This window comes from Martes martes, assembly GCF_963455335.1.
Source record: "Martes martes genome assembly, chromosome: 1".
NCBI classification, from domain to species: domain Eukaryota; kingdom Metazoa; phylum Chordata; class Mammalia; order Carnivora; family Mustelidae; genus Martes; species Martes martes.
The window spans coordinates 79,994,277-80,007,748 of record NC_137888.1 but is presented as its reverse complement, the minus strand read 5'-3'; the positions used below and the strand labels follow the sequence as shown (position 1 = coordinate 80,007,748).

Below are 13,472 nucleotides of genomic sequence, written 5' to 3'. Positions count from 1 at the left end.
CTTACAATATTTTGGATAAAAAGCACACAACTCATAATTCACTCTACTATACATTTGTGGTGTGTAGTTTTCTGCATCCATTTGGTTATTTAAAAATAAGATTTTTTAAATAAAACAAAAAGGAACTACCATTTACTTCACAGCCAGTATTTCATGTGCTTTACATATTATCTTATTCATAATGATATGTATTTCTATTTTACAGATGAAGAAAATGAGACTCACTGTATCCCTTGCCTAGGGACACAACGGCAGAAGCAAAAGGTAAATGTAGCTTTCAAACCCCAAAACAATTAACACTATAGAATTAAAGTGGGTAAATATTCACTATATTAGAAGACTACCTTCAAAGTTATCTTAATTTTTATATTTTGGTACTTCAAAGAACTTATACTTAGAAAGTTTGCTTACTGAGTGAAATAATATTCTGCTGATGTCTGAGAAAGTAGTATTACACTATATAAAAGTGATTTAGAGTTGAATTTCATCAGTACTAAACTTATTCAGGTATTTGCTCTTCAAAAGACACTTTAGTAAACTTCAGTTGCAAATAAGTTTAGATTAAAAGAGATTTAAGACACCCCCCCACACACACAGACATTTTAGCATCTGAAATACTCAACTACCCTGAATAATCCTTTCATTTCCAGAAGGCGACTGGAAGTAGCATATTTACTTATTTAATCTCACACACCTATAACAGGAAAAATTACATTTTCTTCACAGAATTATCTAACACCTTAGGTACTTTAGAAACGTCAACAAACTTCACTGGAGGTTTCCTTTTTTTTTTTTTAAATTAACATATAATGTATTATTTGCTTCAGGGGTACAGGTCTGCAAATCATCAGTCTTACACAACTCACAGCACTCACCACAGCACATACCCTCACCAATGTCCATCACCCAGCCACCCCATTCCCTCTTACCCCCTTTCCCTCCAGCAACCCTCAGTTTGTTTCCTGAGATTAAGAGTCTTTTTTATGGTTTCTCTCCCTCTCTCTGGTTTCATTTTGTTTCATTTTTTCCTCCCTTTCCCTATGACCTCTATCTTGTTTTCCAAATTCCTGGCATCAGTGAGATCATATAATTGTCTTTCTCTGATTGACTTATTTCAATTAGCATAATAACCTCCTCTGAAGTTTTCTTAAGAAATTATCATCTCACATACAACACTGAATGAAGTTTGAGTCTTCAATTAAAGGGCTAAGTCAAAGAGACTCTCTAGCTCTTGACCTTATCATATGCTTGTGTTCTACCCTCCTTTTTTTATTTTGAGAAATTTTAAACCTACAGAAACCTACAGAAAAGTTGAAAATATGGTATAGGGTGCCTGGATGGCTCAGTCAGAGGAGCATGTAACTCTTGATCTTGGGGTTGTGAGTTCAAGCCTCACCCTAGTTGTAGAGATTACCCAAAAAAAAAAAAAAAAATTAATTAAATAAAATAAACTCAAAAAAATTTTAGATTTAAGTAAACTTTTAAAAAAGCTATGGCACAATAAACCCCACTGTCCACCTAAATTCAACAGTTGTAATGTTCTGCCACATTTGCATTATTTCTATCTATATATACTTCTTCCTCTGAATTACTGGAAAATAAATTATAGATCTCTCTCCTTCCAAAAAATTCACAGCATGTACTTACCTCCTACCAACAGGGACATCCCTTATATTACTACAATATATAACACCCAACAAATTTAACACTAATAGTATCTACACACGAATTTCTTCAAATGTCACAACTAATGTCCTTTATGGTTTGGTTTTGTTTCATTTTTTCAGATCGTAGAGCGAGAGCACACAAGCGAGTGTGGGGAGGGGCAGATGGAGAGAGAGAAAATCCGGAGAGAGAGAAAATCTGGAAGCAGACATCCCCATCCGCTGAGGGTGGAGCCTGATCCTAGGACTCGAGATCGTGACCTGAGCCCAAATCAAGAGTCTGCCACTCAACCAACTGAGCCACACAGGTGCCCCCTGGCTTTTTTGTTTTGTTTTAATTCCAGAACCCTATCAAAAACCACAGACTCTATACTCACACGTCCATGTCATTGTCTCCTTTAATCTAGAATTATCTATTCACCTTTTTACAGTCTTTTAGGACATGGACATTTTTTTAAAAATTCAAATCAGCTTTTTGTAGAATATGCCTCAACCAGGATCTATTTGTTGCCTTATGATTAGATTCCAGATAAACTTTTGGCAATAATCTTACACTGGTGATGTAACTATGCCTCTTCCTAATAAAACACAACGGCAAGGACACAATGTCATTTTGTTCCACTATTGATGATCCAGACTTTGATCAGTTCGTTAACAAGTCTATGTGCTTAAAAGTTTAAAAAAAAAAAAAAACTGATTTTAAGTCCTCCCCCTGCTTAAAATCCTACAATGATTTCCCCTCAGAATAAAGTTCAATTAAGTCCAAAATACCTTCCAAGCCCTAAAAGACCTTGATCTAATCTTTAACCTAAATTGCTATTTAAACACCCCCATGATCCCACAGAGGGTAATGTCCTCTTTAGCTGAAAAATCCCAACATGGATAAATCAATCTCAGACATGCCAACTGAAAGAAGCCAGACATCTCTAAAATCACACTATATCTTAAATTTTCCATTAGCTCAGTGACACAGCTGTCACTGCCATGGCCATAGTAATGTACAATTTGACATAAAATCCCTCAAGGGAAAGAGATTCCCTGGAGTCTCAGAAAACTTCCCTTAAAGCAGAAAGATGCCCCAAGGATTGAGCAAAAAAATATAGCTGAGCTTGGCTGAAATTCATCTAGAATAGACATTCTGAAGCTTTACTTACCAAGTATGTCATTTCTCTATGTATTCTATAAACATTGAGCAAGACCCCTGGAGAGTGCAGTGGCCTCTTACTCTAGTAGTATCGCTGAACAAGTGCAACCCTTTAAAATTTAAAAACCACTTGAAGAAGGACTGAATTCTGGTTACTACCTAAAAAGCTTCCATTGAAATCTTCTGGTAAGATCAAGGAAGTACTAGCATCAAAACTTGCAGAATGAGTCATCAATGGCCTGGAAAAAAATTCCAGAAGTAACTGAGCACTCTCAAGAAATGGTGAATCATCAAAACTCTTGATGGCATAGGTGTGGGAAAACAGTTCTTAGACAACTCAGATCAAAATCTAACTTAAAAGTGTCAGACTAAACATGAAGAAAGCTTAAAAAATACCAAAACTAATTTAGTTCATATCTTTTTAATTGTAAATGGTATATAATTCTCAAAAAAGTCTATATCTTTTATGATATATATAAAAAATTCTAGTTGCAATTATTGAATACAGGTGACAGTTATGTAGCAGTTCATTTTATGTATATGTATAGGAAAGAAATTTGACCACATGCTTACATCTGTTTAGCTGGTTAGGAGCTTTATATTTAAAGTCTTTGCTCTACTTATGCATGTTTTTTTTAATAACTTTTTTTTTTAAGATTTGATTTTTATTTTTTTGACAAAGATCACAAGTAGACAGAGAGGCAGGCAGAGAGAGAGGAAGGGAAGCAAGCTCCCTGCTGAGCAGAGAGCCTGATGCGGGGCTCGATCCCAGGACCCTGGGATCATGACCTGAGCCGAAGGCAGAGGCTTTAACCCACTGAGCCACCCAGGTGCCCCAACTTATGCATGTTTTTAATATTCTATATGTAACCACTGTATCATTGGCCCTAATTCTTCACTATTCCCTATATCCATGCCATTTCTCATATGACTTTGCAGTTTATCTTGATTTAGGCAGAATGTATTTCCTCACTCTTGACATTGGGCTCAACCACGAAATTTGTTTTGACCAATATAATAAGGGCTGAAATGGTGATTCTACTTGCATCCTGTGCATCTGCCATCAACCTAGTAGTCCCAATAGACAGGTGACAATAGTGGAGCTCAGCAATGCTGAGCTGACCCACAAACTTGTCAGCACTAAATTAATTCACATGTCCTTCTGAAAATGTTTAATACCACCCAAAGTGAAATTTTACAAAAACTGTTTAACACCAAAGCATCCATGGCAGGTTCTCAATCTGTAACATACTATGATTCTGCTTTCCCTAGCCATATATAGTAGAAATACATAAGAATACAGGGCAAAATTATTCAAAATGGCTATAATCATGCTTAGCTCTCTATGACCTTGTCCTTAAGATACACATTATATTGATTCTCTAGCTTTAGAAATTTAAAATATAAATGCATACTTATCTTTTTTTAAGGGGGTAACTAATGAAGGAAAGACATCAGGGAAAAGGAACCACTATTAATTAACCGCTGGAGAGGTAGGCCTGGTGAACCCAAGATTTACCATACCAGGATAATATACCTCACGAACAGACAGAAAAGTTCTTATAAAAACACCAGAAATTAGTTTTTATATGCAAGTACTGCTGCACTAATACCAAGGCTGCATTAAGAAAGAAAGAAAAAAAGAAAGAAATTAAAACCCAGCCTTATTAAATCCCAAGCGCTTCCAATTCTGTTTTCATCAGCTTTACTGTCAAATTATTTTTTTATTTTATTTATTTTAGAGAGAGAGAGTGCACAGGCTTGCATGCAAGCAGGGGGAGGGACGGAGGAAGAGGGAGAGAGAGAATCTCAAGCAAACTGTCCACTGCGCATGGGGTCTAACACAGGGCTCAATCTCATGACCCTGAGATCAGGACCTGAGCAGAAATCAAGAGTCAGACGTTTAACTGACTGAGCCACCCATGAGCCCTCAAATTATTTTTGAATTTAAAATTCAGATTGCTATTATTAAATAAAGAAGTTGTTCATTCCTACTGGTACATGTTTATAAAGCCAATCTAAAAGTAGCCTGTCTGCCCACAAACCACATCCTACTTCCATTAAAATACAGCTGAACAAGGTACTTTTCAAAATATCCTTAAGGACAAAATATTATGATGCAATTTTTTTAAAGTTTATTTTACTCTATAATGTTTATCGCTTCTGGGCATCAAGATTATTATAACCTAAATATTCTAAACTGTACAAAATAAAAATACCAAAACCTATTAGGGTCTATCCTCTGACCCAGTAATTCCACTTCTAGGTATTTATCCAAGAGTAATGAACATCTATGCCCACAAAATCTGGAAACAGTCCACATGGCCATTAACACGTGAATGGATCAATTCTAGTATATCCTATGGCGGAATATGACACAACAATAAAAATGAACTACTGATACAATAACATAGATCAATCTCAAAAACATTATGCTGAGTGAAAGAAGCCAAAAATCACTATACAGTTCCATTTATATAAAGTTCAAAGCAGACAAAACTAATGTCTGACAATAGAAATTGGAACAGCGGTTGCTGCTGAAGGAACCAAGGGACATGCAAGAACTTGGGAGTGATAGAAATGGGCTTTTATCTTGACTGAGGTAGTGGTTAGACAGGTATATACATTTGTCAAAATTCAAATTGTACACTTAAAGATCTATACAATTTGCATATGAACATTTTACCTCAATAAAAACAAGCAAATCAAAATATTTACGAGTGACCTTTTTCAAACCATGTGTCTCCACAAACTGAAAAACAATGTTACAATAAGCAATTGTTTACCCTCAGCACCACCAGATGGTTGAGCTCAGCCATGGTGTCAAAAACAAGGCCAAAATTCACTCAAATCTAAGAGCCACTCCATTACAAAACCAAAATCTATCAGGTTAAATCCACTTAAGTGGATTAAGCATCCAATTAACCGACCATTAAAAGTTTATACTTTTATTCCTAATTACCTTTAATTACCTTTTAAAACATTATCTCCTCAGACTAACGTGTAAGTCTGGTGCCTTATTTCACCCAATCAGACATCGGGAGTTGGGAGGACCATATCTCACAGTTCATGACAATAATGCAACAACATGAAAATGCTATAACTTACATAAATTATAACTTATATAAACTATAACTTAGGATCTCACAACAAAAATGGATCAAAGACTTAAACATAAGAGCTAAAGCTACAAACCTTTTAGAAGAAAACATAGGCAATTATACAAGATTTAAGGTCATCAGTAAATGCTCCTAGGAGGCAAACTATAAAACAGACTCTTACCTATTAGATTTATATTCATAATGAGACTTAGAGGATAAAAATTACTAAAACTAGTTCTCCAAATTACAGACAAGGTGAAAGTGATTTAAATTTACATAGATCTCAGTTAAGTTTTAAGAGACAAAAAGGATTCTGTCCTCCTGTGACAAACAAGAATAACAGAATTTTGCAGGTCCAAGCAGAATTAAAAGTTTGGGGTAACATCCCCTGCAAAAGTTATGGTAGCTTAGAGCAGATTATTTTACCTGCTGGTCAATTTCAACAGCGCTGGTTCTTACCTTTTAGAAAACAAGTAACTTGACACTCAATTTTTAAGAATTTCATAAACTCTGGGACGCCTGGGTGGCTCAGTTGGTTGAGCGGCTGCCTTTGGCTCGGGTCATGATCCCGGGGTCTTGGGATCGAGTCCCTCATCGGGCTCCTTGCTCGGTGGGGAGCCTGCTTCTCCCTCTGCCTGCCTCTCTGTCTGCCTGTGCTCACTCTCTCTGACAAATGAATAAATAAAATCTTTAAAAAAAAAAAAAGAATTTCATAAACTCTTAGTATAGTTACTAATTCAGAAATAATTATTCTAATATACACATTAGGATTAAATTTTAGCCAAATTTTAAATAGATGTCACTGTTGAAATCAAGATCCAAACTCAGGGCAATATGTGCTCTATAACTGGAGTGACCATATTGCCCAGTTTGCCAAGACTGTCCTAATTTACAAGCTATTCCCACATCTATCCATTTATCTCATAGTCTTAATTTTTTAACATGTTAATTTTTAACCTATGAATAACTCCATTAAAGTAACATAGTATGGGGTTTGTTACACTTTCACTTTATACTCCCCACCTTCTAGTTCTGAGGAGTACAGGTATAATGAACACAGAGTTCTCACTTCTAACTTCAGGTTCAATCTGAAAGCCAACCACTGATATCCCATTTCTTTTTCCAGATCCTTTCCTAATAAAATGAAGTACACTTGGACAGGGACATCCAAGGATAGATAACTCTATCCAGCCTTGAGTGCCACAGCCATTGCTCAGCTTGCAAGATGCACCAAACCTCAGGCCACCATCATCTGGTCACTGGGAAATGTGAATAAGGCATCTGTAAAGTATATGCAGGAAAGAGATAATATGTTCCTGTGCATGATATCCAGAGAGAGTAATTTGAGCATTCTTGCTACAAGAGTTTTGCCATTTATTTACTATATTGTATAAAACCACAAATATTTCTTTTCTTTGGTAATATTTTTTTACAGCAATTATCATTAATTTATAGCAATTCCTTTTAAGTGCCCCAGTTTAGACAAAGAATTATAAGGTCACACTACTATAACCAAACACCTTGCTCCCTATGACATTATAATGAACCATATTAGGGAATGCACACACAACTATATAAACCATCTCCTTGGTGCTCAAAACAACGAGCACGAAGCCGTGGCAAGGGTCCACCACTAGAAAACCAACTAATACCACATTACTACTATAGTAGAGCTATTTTTTTGAATCACTGTGATTCTCAAGCAAATACAGAAACTTTTCTATTTCACAATAAGAATGAAAAAGGTATTCTACACAACCCAGAATTATACATGCTATACAAAGATTCAAATTTCTATGAAGTGATTACTTTTCTGTTGATTCACAAAGAGCTTCAGAATTATGTTTTATCCCTAAGGACTTTATTCATTTTGAGCATCTAAACAGTCTAGGTTGGTAGGAAACATGAAGACACACTGTAAGCACCATGACAGAGGTAAATTTTATTCTTCTGTATAGCAAATAAGTATGCATTACATTAAATAGCATCCTTTGAAATAGGAATCATTAAACAGCCTTTTAAAAGTATCAAATACATTTGAACAAGTCCACATTTAAAAAAAAATACTTAAAAGACAATTATCTTCCCTAAGTAACAAGTTGGCCCAGCTAAAGACAAGGCTATCTGAGGTTCCTGGAGGAATTTCAAAACCTTCCAAGTCTAACAGGAAACAAAAAAACTATTCCTTCTGTCTGTAACAGCTCTTACATTCTAGATGAAGAATTTTTTTTAAGGTCAGGGAAGGGAAAAAGGACAAGGAGGTTAAGTGTGAAGGGGAAAGGGACAGACTCTCTTAAGCAGGCTCGATCCCCAGCGCAGAGCCCCATGAGGGGCTCAATCTCACAACACTGAGATCATGACCTGAACCAAAATCAAGAACCACACGCTTAACCAATCGAGCACCTAGATAAATATCTTAATATCTGAACAAAATCTGAAGCAGGAGGGAAAAAAAAAAAAAAACTTTGACCTTTAAAAAAATGTCCTATAAAGTTATCATAAAAGGACAGTTAATACTCATGCATCCCAGGTAAAAAATGTTATCTCTCAATTCAATTCAAAAACTTAAATTTAAAGGGGCGCCTGGGTGGCTCACTCATTTAAGCGTCTGCCTTCGGCTCAGGTCATGATCCCAGAGTCCTGGGATCCAGCCTTACCCCTTGATCCGCTCATGCTCTCTCTCACTTCCTTTTTTTTTTTTTTTTAAGATTTGTTTATTTATTTATTTATTTGACAGAGATCACAAGTAGGCAGAGTGGCAGGCAGCGACAGAGAGGGAAGCAGACTCCCTGCTGAGCAGAGAGCCTGATAAGGGGCCGGATCCCAGAACCCTGGATCATGACCTGAGTCAAAGGCAGAGGCTTTAACCCACTGAGCCACCCAGGCGCCCCTCTGTCTCACTTTCTCAAATAAATAAAATCTTAACAAAAAATAAAATTTGGTTTGTCTTATTTAAAAAAAAACATTTAAAAATGCCAAATTTAAAAGTTTAACAGATGTCGTTAAAGATTCTTTATCACATGCAATCAATTTACAAAACACCTTTAATTCAAGTATGATTTACCCTAGTCAACATCTCAGTAAAGGTGATAGAGCTGGTCCCACTTCTACTCCAGAGGCTGAGGCTTAGATAAGGCCAAAAAGTGGGAAACTTGACAAGTAGCCCAAAGAACAATATTCTGATAATCCTGCCTTAATAAAGCAGAAAATAGTTACTATGTCTGATACTTGACCCATATATTATTCATATATAACACAAAGTAGCTACAAAAAAAAGTTTTAAATAAACCATTACATAAAATCTTAACTTCTTAATTGCATTATCTCAACTCCTTAACTAAGAAAAACTATAACCTCTAGTTTGGATAATTAATCAGCCCAAATGTTTTTATAGATTTTAGGTCTCTCCCTAATTTCTATCGTGCAAAAATGTCATTTTAGAAAATCCTGATACAAATTGAAATGTACCAGAATAGGAATCAAAATCAGCTCTTTCCTCCCACTTTAATTTATGAACCAGGATTTACACAGAACTTTCAGAGTCAAATTGATGTACAAAGTAAGCTTGGGCACAGTACTTATATTTCACTCCAGAGGGAAGGGTGGTTCAGCGGTAAACTATGGAAGAGAGATGCCTACTCAGATTTCCAGGTGGACCTCTTAAAAATATCTTATTTCACCTAATTTATTATGCATATTATCTCATGTTTACACATCTCTTTACTTGAAATGTTTCTTATGATCAATGACATATCATGATTTAACCGTAGGGAGTTTTTTCCTCCTTAAGAGTACATGAAACAATAACAGATTTGATGAAATACGTTATTTCCCTGATGGCTCCTCCTCAAAGTGCTTCCAACCTAGTTCACATCTAATTGTTACTCCAAAACACAAAAACTAAACAACAACAAAAAAACAACACATGCTTGAGTAAGCTATAAAACATAAAGGACCTTGAAATAAAATTAATCAGCAATTCACTTGAGGCTCAAATTCAAATTGATCAAGACTCTCCTTAAAAAGCAAGTTAAAACAAAAATATCAACTAGGGGAAAAAATGATGTTCTATACTCCTGGAATAAATTTGGAAACTGAGTCTTGAACTTAATTTTGTGAAAATACCCTTCTCAAATCACCATATATCTTTCAAAGTCTATAAATTAGGTTTGAGTCCTCCTATTAGTACAGTCATTTCCTCCACTAGCACAAAGATAAGTTTTAAGTCTCAAAATAGAAAAATGCTTTGCAAGTGAGCTAATGTACAGGAAAAAGCTGTACAATGAGGTTTACATTAGCTTCTGAGGTCCAAAACGCCAAGTTTGACTGTCTTCATTTCCCTTTATAATCCTGAGAAAAGAGCTTCACGTAGTCTACGCATTAGTTTTCTCGATTTAAAAGAACATATCGGTAACTTATCTTTTCTCATTTGTTCAACAAATAGTTTTTTAATGTTTGTAAAGTACTAAGCAATCTTAGTAGGAGAGAACCTACTAATATGTGACATTTAGACACCACCGTTTAAAGAGAACCACACCTGAATAAGGCAACTGACTTGGAACACCAATTCCCACCTGACTTTTAAAATCCCACACACGTGAATAAAATCTAAGTAATTTCTTAAGGCCAGGCTCTAAACAGTGTGCAGGAGATACATCTTGCTCAAGTTAATCGCCAGTTCAAAAGTATGCACTTTTTCGCAGACAAAATCGACTTTGTGAGGGTCTGAAAACTCCAAGCCAACGAAAATTTTAATACAGAAGTGAAAGCGAAGGTGCTCCATTCAGAAGCGAGACCAAAGAGGAGGGTCTATAGAAAAAAGTGAGTTGGAAGCGACGAGAAGCGCAGCGGCGACCCAAACGTGCTCTCCCCACATCAAGTTGGCAACTTTTCCAACACCCCGGGACTCCCGACTGCCCCAGCCCTCGCAACGTGGTGGCCGCGGTTCACGTCCGGGAGAGGGCTCGCCATCGCGGGGAGCGGATCCACCGCAAACAAACGTGCCAAAGCAGCAGCTAGCAGCTAGGGGCGGGGTTAGACCCAGGCTGCCGCCCTCGGAGAAGGATGGGGGGGCGCAGTGGAGGGAGCTACCCTCGGGTCACCAGCCCTGACCGGGGACTGACCGGGGAGCGGGGGAGAGGAGGGAGGGCTCCAATCACGCGGCATCGCCGAGGGCCGGCCTCCCCGCCGCGGACCCCAAGGCCGGCGTTGGGGAACGCGGAGGGCCTCACCGAGGGCAGGCGGGAAATGGGGAGGCGGGAAGACTGGAGGCCAGCACAGCTTAAACGCCGCACGCGAGGGCCCGACCCTGACTTGCCTTCCGCAGTCCCCAGGAGGTCCACAGAAGGCCCCCAGCCTCCGAAGGGACGGGGCGAGGGCTGAGGAAGCAAACACACACACCCGCTTGCCTCCCAACCTCCGCCCTCCGGCCGCGCTCCTCGGGCTCCGAGCCCCACAGTGGAGCGGGGGAGGCGAGGGCCAGCGGCGTGGCCGCGGCAGCTGACGCCCTCCCCGACGCCCGGAGACGAGCGGGCGCAGGAACCCCGACACGCAGACAAAAATCAACAAAGCACCTGCCGCTCCCGAGGAGAAAACATGCCACAGGCCCCGACCGGGGACTCTCCGACGCGCAGCTGCCCGGGCCGCAGGGCTGCGCAGACGGCTGGGGGAGGGGGGTCGAGCGGTGGTTCCCTGGCCCCGAAGCCTCGCCTACGCCCGGAGACGGCGGGGCACGGAGCCCCGCGCCAAAGAACTGACCTTGGAGTCTCCGTTGCACAGAGCCATCGGGGCCGGGGCCGGGGCCGCGGCAGCGGTGGCCACAGTATGAGACGGGACGGGAGAGGGCCGGCGGGGTCGACGCCGCGGGCTGGGGCTTGAGGAGGAGGCCTGGTTTTAGAAGCGGGAGGACGCGGAGAGGAGCTAGCCGACTGCGAGACGCCAAATCTAGCAGCAGCCGCCGAGCGCGGGCCCCAGCGCCGCGGGAGAGAAGACCAGCAGCGCGCACGCTGCCCCCGCCTCCTGCTTCCGCCCCGGCCGGCCACTGGGAGGAGCCAGAGCCCGTTCGGTTAAGTAGCCAAACCGCGGACACCCGGCAGCGGCCGCCGCGGCCAGATAAGCCCGCCTCGGGAGGAGGGGCCTTAGGGGTCCGGCCCCGCCCCCCAAGTCCTTTCCCGCCGCCGAGGTCAGCCTCCGGGAAAATAAACCCGCTGCTTCTCCGGCTTGCCCGCCCATGGGAAGAAGGGCCTGCGGCGCCCGGCCCCGCCTCCGCCGCCAAAGTCCGCCCCCCAGTAGGAACCCCACCCGCCTCCGCCTCCTCTAGTCCGCCCTTGGGGGGAGGAGCCCCCACCCAACAACCGGGCTCGCGTCCGGCCCCCGCAGCGGGCTAGCGGCCTTGCGAGGAGGAGGAGCAGCCCGAGTCGGTCGGCCCCTCCTCCGCCGCGAAGGCCCGCCTCTGAGGAAAACCCGAGCCTCAGAAAGCTTTCTGTAGGCTTGCGGGCCGGCAGCCTTGGACCTCTGTTAGAGGCTGGGGGAGCGGAGTAGGAAGCCTCCAGAGAGCTGGGCCCCTGGGGGAACTCTTAGCCATTGTCGCGGCCCCATCTCAGGTTGTGGGGCATGGGGCAGCCAAGGCTACTGGGAAGGGTTTCGTCGTGACCTCTCAAGGGATGTCAAAGTGAAATTTGATCACGTGGGTCCGCAAAAGTTCTGCAGGGGGTGCAGAATTTCCAAAAGGAAGAGGTTTGCGAGCAGCAATCTGGCGGGATGCTGGGCCAGGGGACCGGCCATGAAACTCTGTTTGCACAGCGCCCAGTGTTTTTATCCAGATGGTTTGTGGGAAAGAGGCTACAGTCCTTCCAGCCACTCCTTGGCTACTGGCAAGATGAGGTATTACTTTAAATTTGGTCACCTGGGAAACTAAATCGGGGTTGGAGAATAAATAACACTTGGAACAGCGTCCAGATTCACAAAGCCTTTTAACAAATATTTAATTACTACGATGCAGCCATTTACTGAGCTCATGCTATGGGTCAGGGTCCAAGTACTAAGGAGCTAGAGTAAGACAACCCTGACTTACAAGAACTCGTTTTATTCTAAGCTATTTCATGAAGGTAGTGAGGTAGGATTTACGTTCTTGCCCACTTTTTTAAAAAAGATTTTATTTAGTTAGTTACAGAGAGCTCACAAGTAGGCAGAGAGGCAGGCAGAGAGAGGGAAGCAGGCTCTCCAGCTGAGCAGAGAGTCCGATGAAGGGCTCGATTCCAGGACCCTGAGGTCATTACCTGAGCTGAAGGCAGAGGCTTAACCTCCTAAGCCACCCAGGCGCCCCTCTGCTTTTAACTAATAAAGAAATTGAGGCTTAGTGAGGTAATGTGCCTCTCTTCCTCTCGAAATAGGAGGTAAGGGGTACTTGATCTGGAAAAGGATAAGACAATTTATTACCATCGGGAACAAAAGTTCCAGAATCCATTGACCCCCGAGTCAGTGTATTTCACTTACCCTTTTTTGGGCTGAAAAATGGATACTTGAAGTTTCTAAAGCCATGGATACTGTGCTCTCTTGGTAGGT

At 41.2% G+C, this 13,472-nt stretch overlaps 1 protein-coding gene across 2 annotated transcripts in view; it reads right to left on the bottom strand.

Moving 5' to 3' along the window:
• GMPS (guanine monophosphate synthase) overlaps positions 1-12,018 on the bottom strand; it is a 68,788-nt gene extending 56,770 nt beyond the window's left edge. Inside the window, exon 1 of one of the 2 annotated variants that reach the window (XM_080815357.1) lies at positions 11,667-12,018. In XM_080815357.1, coding sequence (XP_080671483.1) covers positions 11,667-11,693 — 27 coding nt within the window. In that variant the 5' untranslated portion in view covers positions 11,694-12,018. The remainder of the gene's footprint in view (positions 1-11,666) is intronic. The other variant, XM_080815358.1, reaches the window with a different exon arrangement.
• Between the last annotated feature and the right edge of the window lie 1,454 nt (positions 12,019-13,472).